This window comes from Vicia villosa, linkage group LG7, assembly GCF_029867415.1.
Source record: "Vicia villosa cultivar HV-30 ecotype Madison, WI linkage group LG7, Vvil1.0, whole genome shotgun sequence".
NCBI lineage: Eukaryota > Viridiplantae > Streptophyta > Magnoliopsida > Fabales > Fabaceae > Vicia > Vicia villosa.
This window is the reverse complement of record NC_081186.1, coordinates 97,749,559-97,763,618: the sequence shown is the minus strand read 5'-3', so window position 1 is coordinate 97,763,618 and position 14,060 is coordinate 97,749,559. Positions and strand designations below refer to the sequence as shown.

Below are 14,060 nucleotides of genomic sequence, written 5' to 3'. Positions count from 1 at the left end.
TTGCATATGATAGACCATGATTTTGGAGAAGGGAAACAAATTCTAGAAATTGTATATGATAGTCCAAGTTTTTGGAAAAAGGAAAGAAGTTCCAGAAATTGCATATGATAGTCCACGTTATTGGAGAAGGGAAAGAAATTTCATAAATTGCATATGATAGACCATATTTTATGGAAAAGGGAAAGAAATTCCAGAAATTGCTTATGATAGTCCAAGTTTTAGAGAAGGGGGAGAAATTCTTGAAATTAAATATGATATACCATGTTTTTGGAGAAGGGAAAGAAATTCTATGAATTGCATATGATAGTCCAGATTTCTGGAAAAGGGATAGAAGTTCCAAAAGTTGCATATAATAGTCCACATTTTTGGAGAAGGGAAAAAAATTTCAAAAATTATATATTATATACAATATTTTTTTGAAATGTGAAAGAAAATCCAGAAATTGCATATAATAGTCCACGTTTTTTGGAGAAGTTAAAGAAATTCTAGAAATTAAATATGATTGTTCACGTTTTTGGAGAAGGGGAAGAAATTTGCAGAAATTGCATATGATAGACAATGTTTTTGGAGAAAGGAAAGAAATTTCAAAAATTGCATATGATAGTCCACGTTTTTGGGGAAGGGAAAGAAATTTCAAAAATTGCATATGATAGGCCATATTTTTTTAAAAAGAGAAATAAATTCCATAAGTTGCATATGAGAGTCCACGTTTTTTGGAGAAGGGGAAGAAATTTCAGAAATTGCATATGATAGACCATGTTTCTTGAGAAGTGAAAGAAATTTTAGAAATTGCATATGATAGTCCATGTTTTTTGGAAAGGGAGAGAAATTCTAGAAATTGCATATGATAGTCGACGTCTTTAGAGAAGGGAAAGACATTTGCTAGAATTTGATATGATAGACCATGTTTTTGGAGAAAGGAAAAAATTCAAGAAATTGCTTATGATAGTCCACAATTTTAGAGAATGGGAAGAAATATGTAGAAATTGCATATGATATACCATGTTTTCAGAGAAGGGAAAGAAATTCTAGAAATTGCATATGATATACCATGTTTTCAGAGAAGGGAAAGAAATTCTAGAAATTGCATATGATAGTCCACATTCTTGGAAAAGGGAAAGAATTTCTAGAAATTGCATAAGTCCACAATTTTTGGAGAAGGGAAAGAAATTTCAGAAATTGCATATGATAGACAATATTTTAGAGAAAGGGGAAAGAAATTCCAAAAATTGCTTATGATAGTCCACGTTTTTAATGAACGGGAAGAAATATTAGATATTACATATGATAGTCTATGTTTTATGGAAAGGGAGAGAAATTCTAGAAATTGCATATGATAGTCCACGTCTTTAGAGAAGGGAAAGATATTTGCTAGAATTAGATATGATAGACCATGTTTTTGGAGAAGGAAATTAATTTCAGAAATTGCATATGATAGTCCACGTTTTTGGAAAAAGGGAAAGAAGTTCCAGAAATTGTGTATGATATTCCATGTTTTTGGAGAAGGGAAAGAAATTTCATAAATCATGTATGATAGACCATATTTTTTGGAAAAGGGAAAGAAAATCCATAAATTGCATATGATAGTCCACGTTTTTGGAGAAGGGGAAGAAATTCTAGAAATACATATGATAGTCCATGTTTTTTTAGAAGGGGAAGAAATTTGCAGAAATTGCATATGATAGACCATGTTTTTTGGAGAAGGGAAATAAATTCTAGAAATTGCATATGATAGTCCACGTTTTTTAGAAAGGGAAAGAAGTTCTAGAAATTGCATATGATAGTCCACGTTTTTTGGAGAAGGGAAAGAAATTTCAGAAATTGCATATGATATATCATTTTTTTGGAAAAGGGAAAAAATTCGAGAAATTGCATATGATAGTCCAAATTTTTAGAGAAGGGAAAGATATTTGATGGAATTGCCTATGATAGACCACGTTTTTTGCGAAGGAAAAGATATTTTAGAAATGGCATATGTTAGTCCACATTTTTAGAAAAGGGAAAGATATTTGCTGGAATTGCATATCATAGACCATGTTTTTGGAGAAGGGAAAAAATTCTAGAAATTGCTTATGATAGTCCACGTTTTTATAGAAGGAGGAGAAATATGTAGAAATTGCATATGATAGACCAAGTTTTTGGAGAAGGGAAACAAATACTAGAAATTGCGTATGATAGTCCACGATTTTGGAAAAGGGAATGAAGTTCCAGAAATTGCATATGATAGTCCACGTCTTTGGAGAAGGGAAAGAAATTTTAGAAATTATATATGATAGACCATATTTTTTGGAAAAGTGAAAGAAAATCCAGAAATTGCTTATGATAGTCCACATTTTTAGAGAAGGGAAAGAAATTCTAGAAATTACATATGATAGACTATGTTTTTGGAGAAGCGAAACATATTCTAGAAATTGCATATGATAGTCCACGATTTTGGAAAAGGGAAAGAAGTTCCAGAAATTGCATATGATAGTCCACATTTTTGGAGAAGCGAATGAAATTTCAGAAATTATATATGATAGACCATATTTTTTGGAAAAGTGAAAGAAAATCCAGAAATTGCATATGATAGTCCACGTTTTGGAGAAGTGGAAGAAATTCTAGAATATACATATGATACTCCATGATTTTGAAGAAGGGGAAGAAATTTACATAAATTGCATATGATAGACCACATTTTTGGAGAAGGGAAATAAATTCTAGAAATCGAATATGATAGTCCACGTTTTTAGAAAGGGAAAGAAGTTCTAGAAATTGCATATGACAGTCCACGTTTTTGGAGAAGGGAAAGAAATTTCAAAAATTATATATGATAGACCATATTTTTTGGAAAATGGAAAGAAAATCCAGAAATTGCATATGATAGTCAACGTTTTTGGAGAAGGGAAATAAATTCTAGAAATTGCATATGTTAGTCCACGTTTTTGGAGAAGGGGAAGAAATTTGCAGATATTTTAATATAATAGACCACGTATTTGGAGAAGGCATAGAAATTCTAGAAATTGCATATGATAGTCCACGTTTTTGGAACAGGGAAAGAAGATCCAGAAATTGCATATGATAGTTAATGTTTTTGGAGAAGGGAGGGAAATTTAAGAAATTGCTAATTATAGACCATATTTTATGTAAAAGGGAAAGAAATTCCAAAAATTGCTTATGATAGTCCACGTTTTTAAAGAAGGGAAGAAATTCTAAAAATTACATATGATAGACCATGTTTTCGGAGAAGGGAAACATATTCTAGAAATTGCAAATGATAGTCCACGATTTTGGAAAAAGGAAAGAAGTTCCATAAATTGCATATGATAGTCCCCATTTTTGAAGAAGGGAAAGAAATTTCAAAAATTATATATGATAGACCATTTTTTTTGGAAAAGTGAAAGAAATTCCAAAAATTGGATATGATATGCCACGTTTTTGGAGATGGAAATGAAATTACAGAAATTGTAAATGATAGACCACGATTTTGGAGAAGAGAAAGAAATAATAGAAATTGCATATTATAGAGTACATTTTTGGATAAGGGAAAGACATTTCAGCAATTGCATATAATTGACCAAATTTTTGGAGAAGGGAAAGAAATTCCATAAATTGCATATGAGAGACCACGTTTTTGGGGAAGGGAAAGAAATTCCCTAAATTGCATATAATAGACCACGTCTTAGGAGAAGAGAAAGAAATTTTGGAAATTGCATAAGATATAGACCACTGTTTTGGAGAAGGGATTGAGATTCCAGAAAGTGCATATGATAGAACATGTTTTTGGAAAAGGGAAAGAAATACCAGAAATTCCATATGATAGACCATGTATTTACGTTTTTTGAGAAGGGAAAGATATTCCAAAAATATTATAATATAGACCATATTTTTGGAGAAGGAAAAGAAATTCCAGAAATTACATATGATGGACCATGTTCTTACATTTTTGGAGAAGGGAATGAAATTCCATAAATTGTATATGATAGACCATGTTATTACATTTTTGGAAAAGGGAAAGAAATTTTTAAATTGCATATGAAAGACCACATTTTTGTATAATGGAAAGAAATTCCGGAAATTGCATATGATAGACCATATTTTTAGAGAAGGGAAAGATATTTCAATAATTGCATACGATAGACCGCGTTTTTGGAGCGGGGAAAGAAATTCCATAAATTGCATATGATAGACCACATTATTGGAGAATGGTAAGAAATTTCAAAAATTACGTATGATAGGCCATGTTTTTGGAGAAGTGAAAGAATATCCAAAAAATGCATATGATAGACCACATTTTTGGAGAAGGGAAAGAAATTCTGGAAATTGCATATGATAGACCACGTTTTTGGAGAAGGGAAAGAAATTTTGAAAATTGCATATGATAGACCATATTTTTGGAGAAGGGAAAGATATTCTAGAAATTACATATGATAGACCACGTTTTTGGAGAAGGGAAAGAGATTCCAGAAATTGCATATGATGGACCACGTTTTTGGAGAAGGAAAAGAGATTCTGAGAACTGCATACGATAGACCAGATTTTTGTAGAAGGGAAAGAAATTTTGAAAATTGCATTTGATATACCACGTTTTTGGAAAAAAGAAAAAATTCCGAAAATTGCATATGATAGACCGTATTTTTGGAGAAGGGTAAAAAATTCTGGAAATTGCATATGATAGACCATATTTTTTGAGAATGGAATAAAATTCCAGAAATTGCATATGATATACCACATTTTTGGAGAAGGGAAAGATATTCCATAAATTACATATGATGGACCACATTTTTGGAGATGGGAAAATAATTTGAGAAATTGCATTTGAGAGATCACGTTTTTAAAAGGGAAAGACATTCCGTAAATTGCATATGTAGACCATGTTTTTGGAGAAGAGAATGAAATTGCATAAAGGGTTAAATAAACAAAACCTCATGTAATATTAGCGGGTTTTGATTTTAGCACCTGTAAAAAAAATTGGATTCCCCCTTGTAATTTTAAGATTCCATGTCTTTAACACCTCATGTGAGAAAGTGGCATGGAATCTTCAAATTTGCTTACGTGGCGGTCCATGTGGTAATTTCTTTTAATTTTAAAATCCACGTGGAAATTTTTTTTAAAAAAAATACATTTTAAACTTCTTTTTTTGAAATTTTTATTTATATAATTTTATTACTGTTTTTAGATTTAATTTATATTTATACATTTTATTTTTTGTTTTAGATATAAAAACAATTATTTATTTAAATTTTTTTAATTAAATTATATTTTTGGAAAATTATTTGTCAAAATTTGTTGTTAGAAAAATATTTGTCAATTATTCAAGTGATTTACGTAATGAAATGTTGTTTTTCTCTACTATGGAATTTGAATGGAGGTACTCCGTTTAATTGGGGAGGTCTTGTTACACTTAATTTATATTTTAGGGTCGTGTTGACCTGCTACTTGACATTAGAGTAAGCAACTCCATCCCATCCCACCCCTAGAAAACTTCATCAAAATTGTCAACCTCATCCCACTACTGGAAAACTTTATCAAAATTGCTTCACTGCTATCTAAAAATATTTTTTAAGTCAAAACAAGATCTGATATATTCTTCAAATATAACACGCTCGACAAATTGTACGATGTGACTGTTGTCTCGAGACCATCGCATCAAACAACTCTGCCTCAGACAAACCAGGACATACAAGAACCACATCCAGAAGTTCAAAATCAAAGACCTCTGCATCATCCTGCATGACATGGCACAGGAGCATGCGCCATGCAGGATGGTGCTTTCTCTCTATTTTAAGTGCATGCACCATATAGAGTGGCGCCTCCTCTGTGGCAATTTTTTTTAAAGTGGTTAGATTGGTAATTTTTTTAGCGTGTAGTTTTTTTTTTTTTTTAAATTGAAAAAAGTAGTTATTAAAATTTTTTTCTCACTTTTCAAAAGGAAAACATAATGGTAAAAGTTTAAATCCCCAATAATGTTTGTACATCATCAAGGCTTTTATCTAATCAGCTATCTTTCCCAAAACATGAATCGAAGAACATTTTCTTAAACATAATATTAATAATTCATGATTATATTGAAATATATGTTCATTTAATATTTCAAGAAGAAAAAACAAGAACCTTACCAACACACATATTCTAGTCACGATCAGTTAAGATTATATTTCACATCAATTTCCATTCATCACATTCAAAATAAAATATAGGTATTAGAATATTTAAGATGAATGATGAAGTGTGAATATTGTACAATTTCAATGACAAAGAACGGTGATGAATGATCAGTTTCAATGAGGAAGACACAAAACTCAAACACAAGAAAGAACCCTGGGTGGTTATATGGTATAATTAGCCATCTATCATATGATTTTATCTTCTGCAAGTAAAAGTATCTTTCAACGTTCTTTGTTTTTTTTTTTTTTGTTTTATCATGCAGATTGAGTTTTGAATATTTAAGAAATTTCAACATAAAAATGAAAAGTTTATTGATACACAGAATCATAAATTACTGGATACTTGAGAATCATATATTTAGTTTACAAAAGAATCACATGTTTATTTTTCCATAACAATTACATGGTTTAGGATGTTAATTGTACGATGATTGGACTCTTGACGTTGTGGGTGCCATCAGACCAAACAAGTGACCCCGAAAACTCAGTTTGACTTGATCCTACACTACCAACAACTGTGACCACAAATGATTGTGTCTCTCGGATTGATTTGAATGAGAGAACACTTGGCTCCACTGTAATTTTGACATTTGGAATTGGGGTGACAGTAGCCTTATAAGTTGAACTGGGAGAGCCAACATTTGTAACTTTTCTAGGAAATTTGATATTGAAAGATCTCTGAGGCGCAACAGGAATCACTAGTGCAGGATAATTTAGATCTTTTACTAAAGATGGGTTAGAAGTTCCACGACAACTTGAGGCTTCTCCGCTAATTTGTTTAATTTTTTCATCATCGTAACCATAATTGCAAAGCATTTGCACATAATCATCAGCAGTGATGTTATAAATAAGTCCTGGGTTAACAGCTAGTGCCGGATTGGCATTCCCTGATCCATAGGAAAACTCCCCGGCCAAATCATTATAACTACCATTTACCGGGTTTGCTGTGGTCATGATAGCAGATTTTATAGCTGCAGGTGACCAATCTGGATGAAATGATTTCACATATGCAGCGATTCCGGAAATGTGGGGACACGACATGGAGGTTCCTGACTCTATGCTATAACTAACCCTTCTCTTGTCACTGATACTAGAAGAGGGTGGGGCTAGAGGTGAAAATGCAGCCAAGATATCCACTCCTGGGGCACTTATATCTGGTTTCATAATATCTGGAACCACTGAATTTGGACCACGGGAAGAGAAAGAAGCAACTCTAGGAGCACTTGTGTCACGTAAGGTCTCAGTCTTCAAAATTTCAGCTTCAGGGGATCTAGTGGATTCTGCGTAAGATTGAACAAGAGCGAAGTCTTTTGAATTCAAGTTTGTAGCAGGCAACACAGAGACAAAAGCAACATCATTTAGAGACTCCTCAACACTTGAGACTATACCATATGCACCACTTTGTAAAGCGGAATCTTCATTTCCTCGTGATTCGCACAAAACAATCTTACCTTCCGCGGATGTATCACCTAAGCCACTTGAGCAAGTACCCTCAGCTATTGGAACTTTTGTGCCATTTGAAGAGAAAGCACTAACTGAACTACCAATGAGAGTCTTTCCATTTCCAAGAGCGAGCTTAGTAATGAATTTACGATCTATGGTAGTTGCTGCGACACTAATTACCCAAGGTGCTACACTTACAGTAGTACTCGCGTCAGGACCACTGTTTCCGGCAGAATGTGATGTGAGTATTCCATTCTCCATGGCATGGAAAGCACCAATGGCAATAGGATCATTCACAAAATCTAATGCACCTTCACCCCCAAGTGAGACTGAGAGGATGTCAACACCATCCGCAATGGCATCGTCAAATGCAGCTAAAATATCACTACCACTGCATTTACCATCTGCACCACATACTTTGTACATAGCAATCCTCGAAGATGGGACTCCACCTCTTGCGGTGCCTTTTGCAATATCAAAAAAGCTCACACCCGGCACCTCTCTTCCACCTGCAGTTGAAGCTACGTGAGTTCCATGACCACCCTCGTCTATTGCACTCTCCGCAGAACCATAAAAACGCGCTCCAATGAGTTTATTATTGCAAGTGAAGTCAGAACCACCTTTACAAACTCCCTTCCACTTCTTTGGAATAGGACCAATACCTAATCAATCACACAAATTCAACAGCTTTAACAAACAAATTTGTATACAGTATAAAATTAGTTAAATATAATAATTAACTATGTATCATTTTTATTCCGGATCCATATTTTTCACAAATTTTTAAAAAAAAAAGTAAGATAATCAAAATATTATAACTTGACTCGTAAAATATATATACCTTTATCATTGAAACTTTGGGACTTTGGCGTTATCCCAGAGTCTATGACTCCGATTATCAAATCAGTCTCAATAACGAGATCTCTTTTAATTGTTTGAGGAAATCCAAGAAAGTTCCACGACCCTGTAGTTGTTAGGTGATAGTTTTGATTTGGAAAAACTGAGACCACACCTTTCATGCTGAGAAGTTTTTCTCTTTGTTGATCATTAAGTATGGCAGTAAAACCATTGAAACTTCTCTTATAACTTCTAAGTAATAGATTTTCTATGTTGCCGCCTTCAAAGACTTGTTGCAACATAGACAAATGCTGAGATGTTGGAGAATATGAAACTTCTTTTGGAAGTGCCCCCATGTATACAATGTATTCATTACCATTTTGAGTGGCAGCACAACTCAAAAGAATTATACAAGAGAAAACTAAGCATGCAAAGGAGAATAGTAAAATATTATGCTTAGCCATGGTTTGTATTTTAGAAATGATGAATGAATACTTACCTCTAACTCATATCATTATATACACGCAGGAAAAGATTAAATTATATCTTTATATTTAAAGATAGTAATTTGTTTAAAATAGTATCTTTAAAATAAAATCATGAACTAACCCGGTCTTATCCGTTTTGTACAACTGGTTAATAGATAATAATTATAAAAAATATTTTTCTTTTACTGGTATAATATTAAAACTATATTATAAAAGCTATTTATGCTATCCTAATTTTTATTGAGAGCTGTATCATAAATCTGTCAAATATGATTCAATAACAAAACAAATATTTAACACTAGAAAAATATAAAACTTACTATATTTATTAAAATCTATTTTTTGAGTAATATAGTTGTCAAACTCTTAATATATTTTTGAAATTTACCATAAAAAAATAATTTATTAACTAATATATAACAATTGAATTAAAAATTAATATTTTTTATTAGTAATTTTAAAAAAAATTCAAAAAAATCCTCTACCAATCGTATCATTATGTAACATTGAATCCAAAGATTTTTTTTCTTATAATAGTGCATTACATTTTGAATTCTCAAGTCACAAATTAAAATAGATATTTTTCAAAAACTATTGTTTCAATTAAATCAGATTTTCTTAGCTGTCCAAAAAAAAGAGCTTTGAATTACAGTCAAAGAATGTTTTTTTTTTTGTGGGTAAGTGCATTGAATGTTATTATTTGTGTCAATTTTTTTAATGTCAAAAGATTCATTGCCTTGTCAAAAAAAAAAAATAAAAAAGATTCATTGCCATAATTCACAAATATTTTATTCAGTCAAGTTAGGAAATCTGTAATTAATTGAGATTTACTTCTAATTATGTTTCATTATAGATAACATTTTATAATTCTTTTTCAAATTTCATTTTCTGTAAATAAATAACGTCTAAAATATTAATATTGGATTCCTTAATATAGAATATTAATATAGTCTAAAAACAAATGAAAAATATAAATATAGAATATAGAACATTTTTTAAACATGAAAAAAAATCTAATTTATTAAGTTTGAATTTGCAGTTAAAAACATTTTATTAAAAAACGTATCAAGACCCAAAAACACCCATTATTTTTCTCTAAAGTAACCAAATGTCAGAAATATATGAAAAATATTCTTAATCAGTACATTACTTATTGAGTATAAATATATTCATTTACACTATATTTATGTTTGAAAAATATCTTGACTGATTCTTTGAGAAATTGATGTGAATCTGGACAGAAAAATATATTTATTAGTATCCGACATTTTTAGAATAGAGTATTTTTAAAAGAGCAAAAAAGTTTAAACAAATTAATAAAATTTTTTGATATATTTTAAGATCTTTATTGACATAACCTAAAAAAATTCCACCTGAACATACAAGACAAAAATTGATTATAAAATTTTAAAAAAATTAAAGGTGGCAATTTAAATATTAGTATTTTGTTTTATTTTAATATTCTCTTTCTGGTCGTCGTGTGTGATTTAATTTTATTTTTTCGTATTCTGATGGTTTTTTCATCAATGTTTTAATATGTTATTTTGTCATTTAAAAAAATAGTGATAAGAAAAATGTATATTTGATATTTATATTTTTTAAAAAAATTTAATTGATATGCAATCTCAGTATAAAAAATTTTAAACCCATTAATTTATTATGAATACTCAATTGTAATATTTAAAAAGAAAAAGTTAAAATAAGAATCAAACATTTATAGTTATCCACGGTTGTGATTTTATGACAATATAAAAAACTTTACAAAATTAATATATTTTAATTAAAATTTTAAAATTTTTGTTATTTTACATTTTGGCACATAAAAAAAATAGTTAAATATAGCAAAATTTATTGATCATCGGACACAGAGATATTGTTCCAGATACAACAATTCAATAAATTATTGATGATCCTTTTAGAAATTATGTAGTTTAGGGTCTGTTTTGTTCAAATGAGGGGGAGGGGAGGGATTTTAATTGAGGGAAGGGAGGGGGATGGGAGGGGAGGGATTTTTTGTAATTATATATATGTTTGGTTCAAACGATGAGAGGGGAGGGATTTCGTTTAAAAATGTGTTTGGTTCACGAGGGGAGGGGAGAGATTTTAATAATAATTTACAATTTTATCCTTGTAATTTTATATAAGTGATATGATATTCAAAGGTGAAAATTTCGTATATATATTTTTGAAAATAATATTTGTATAGTTGGGTGATTAAAAAGTCCTAACTTACCACGTAAAATAAAAAAATTGAGTACACTTGATTCATATTATAACTCTGGACACAAAATAAACTATGTGTTAATAACAACTTTTGAATACATAACATAAATTATAATAAAAAAACAAAAAATAAAATAATTATAATTTTTATTAAATAAAAAATAATTTGAGGATGAAGAATATAATTATAATAACTTAATGGAAGCAATAGAGAAAAAATCACAAAAAGAAAAACACGAACATGAAATAAAATAATAATTTTAAAATAATAAAATAAAATTGGGGATATTTTAGTAAATATATTAATTTATTTAATTTTAAAACTCAGATTCCCTCCCCTCCCCTCCGAATCCCCCCAATTCGGGGGAACGCAAAAAGTGTTATTTGGAGGGATTTTGCTCCCCTCCCCTCCCCTCCCCTCCTCTTCCCTTTTAAAAATTGAACCAAACACGTTTCATTATAAATATTCCCTCCCCTCCCCTCGCTCTACCTTGAACCAAACACACCCTTAGATTTTAAATTGGTGACATTTTAAATACTTTTTCTCAAATAACTAAATTTTTGAAAAAAAACCTCAAACAGACGTTATAACCTCTAGGGTAGAGCTGTTAACATGGGCTACTCGGCCCATTTAGGGTCGACCTTGATGGGTCTGGACTTTTTATGACTGGGCCAAAAAAGTCCTATTGTAATATGGGCCTCAAAATTACTATCCGAGGCCGGCCCTAGATGGGCTTCGGGCTATCTGGCCCTAAACGGGTTTTTTTTAATAAAAATAATTAAAATAAAAAATCCCTTATATTTATTATAAATTAAATAAAAAATTATATTATTTTAAACATAATACATTTTTAAGTACTATATTATTTTTTATAAATACTATAATGTATTTTTAAATACACTATATGTTTAAATTGTAGAAAATAATACTCAAATATTTAATATAAGAGAAACTACTAGAATACGAGAAAATAATGTTGATTATATTAATGTATAATATTTAAAAGAGAAAGATTGAATATAATAGAAACAAAATTTAGTGAAGTGAGAAAAATCAATGTTTTATTTTGGAGTAACACAATATAAAAACTAATATAAATTTTTGAATTTTATAGTTGTGCGGGTCTTATGGGCTACCCATGGCCTATATGGGCTAGCCCTAATGGGCTGAAGGCTTTTTAGGGTTGGGCTAAAAAAGCCCTTAAGAATATGGGCTCTCATTTTAAGGCCTAAGCCCTATAATTTTTCTGACCGGACAGGCCGGCCCATATGGGCTAGCCCATTTTGACAGCTCTATTCTACGGTGTGCTTTACTTTTTGGTCACTTGCATCAGACAAAAAGCAATGCATGCGTCACAGGAAATAATTTCTCCTCTAAAATACACAAGACATACGCCACATGCATTGACATGATATTATTGCATGTCTTAGAAACAATCGCGTATGAGTTAAATTTTAAGTGCATGCGCTAGAGAGGGTGACACATTCCCTTGCATGCGAATTTTTTTGTTTAAAACATAGTTATTTTGATAAATAATTGAGAATCTTAGTTATTTGGATATTGTATTTGAAAAAAAATTTGTTGTTTATTTGAATCTCTTCGTGTGAAACTTATAAAAAGAGAAAAAGAAATAATCTCGATCAATTATAAATTTAGGATTAAATTGTTAACATATAGGTGTTTGTATTGACGGATAATGTAACGCCTCAACTTCTCAGAAGGTCACTCATCCCAATATTACTTCAAGTCAAGCACGTTTATGGAACGGGCTACCGAAAAGAAAATGCATCTTGTTAGTATAGATATCAATCCTTATATGCACTCCTTCAATCATGCAGTCATATACCTGCACGGCCTCAGGATCCCTCTCATTCCAATGTGGCGATCACTCTTGCCCCCTTCGGTCTTAGGTGTTACATGCGGTGCAACCACCCCTCGCCTTCTTCGGCCTCGGGTATTACAAATAATAGATAATATAATTAAATATTTAGTATTTTCTGATACAATTAGAAAAAGAAACAGGAAATTAGCTAAAAATAAATAAATTCCCAATAGTATTAACTAGTAAGAGGGTGATGATTCGACATGAGATTCCGTAAAAGATTTATGCACCTCATCATTATCAGTTTTATGTTTTGTTAGATAGTTAGCATAAGCATTCTCCTCCATAAGAGTATAAAATATTTGAACTTGTCATTCCTTAGAGAGAAATTCTTTAATGTTGTGAAGAATCACTATATAGTGATCCCAAATATTAATAGACTATGAGATAAGCGTGATAGCATAGTTGGAGTCAGAATAATACATCAGGTTTTTTATATCAAGTTATCAAGCCATATGCAAACCATGATATAAAACTATCAACTCAGCATGAAGGATATTAGAATAATAATATTACTTGCAAAACCGTGAACCCGAGCACCCTTAGCATTTTAAATTAATCCATCAAACCCGAGACATCTGGATTACCGAGGCTACTACCACCAACATTCAAAATGATATTATTGTCTTTGTGTGCATTTCACGTGATCTTTCTTGTTAGATAAGACAGATTATGCTTAAGAAAACATTTAGCTAGCATATTAGCATAATTCAATGTGATAAGTTTCAAAATATAGGAAGAAATCACTTCATTTGCAAGACACAGTTTGTTCCTAGGACACCACAACCACCAACAAACAGCAAAAAAGATAGAGACATCATCAATGTTGTTTCTAATCCAATATATAAACTATACTCTTGGAAGAATAATGTGTCCAATAAGCCTATAAATTTCCAAAAGCGAGTAGAAAATTCATAATCTCTTAGAGAGTGTAGAACTGTCTCGATATCTTGATTGCATCTAGGAAAGGGATTTTCCTAGAGCATACCATGATGAGACAACAAAGATCTCGTAGGGAGGGACTTATATAAAGCCGTCCA

The 14,060-nt window shown here is 31.0% G+C and overlaps 1 protein-coding gene across 1 annotated transcript; it reads right to left on the bottom strand.

Annotated features, from left to right (window-relative positions):
* Positions 1-6,468: 6,468 nt before the first annotated feature.
* Positions 6,469-8,893, bottom strand: LOC131617940 (subtilisin-like protease SBT4.3). Its single transcript, XM_058889209.1, has 2 exons — positions 8,431-8,893; positions 6,469-8,251 (listed from the first exon to the last, which is right to left on the bottom strand). Exons 1-2 carry the CDS (start codon positions 8,888-8,890, stop codon positions 6,555-6,557), a joined length of 2,157 nt encoding a protein of 718 aa, XP_058745192.1. The 5' UTR covers positions 8,891-8,893; the 3' UTR covers positions 6,469-6,554.
* Between the last annotated feature and the right edge of the window lie 5,167 nt (positions 8,894-14,060).

Bases quoted from the DNA above. Each gene is read 5' to 3' on its own strand.
- LOC131617940 (XM_058889209.1), bottom strand. From the start codon at position 8,890: ATGGCTAAGCATAATATTTTACTATTCTCCTTTGCATGCTTAGTTTTC. The intron at 8,252-8,430 runs GTATATATATTT...GTGATTGATTAG, and splicing joins CCAAAGTTTCAATGATAAAG to GTATTGGTCCTATTCCAAAG.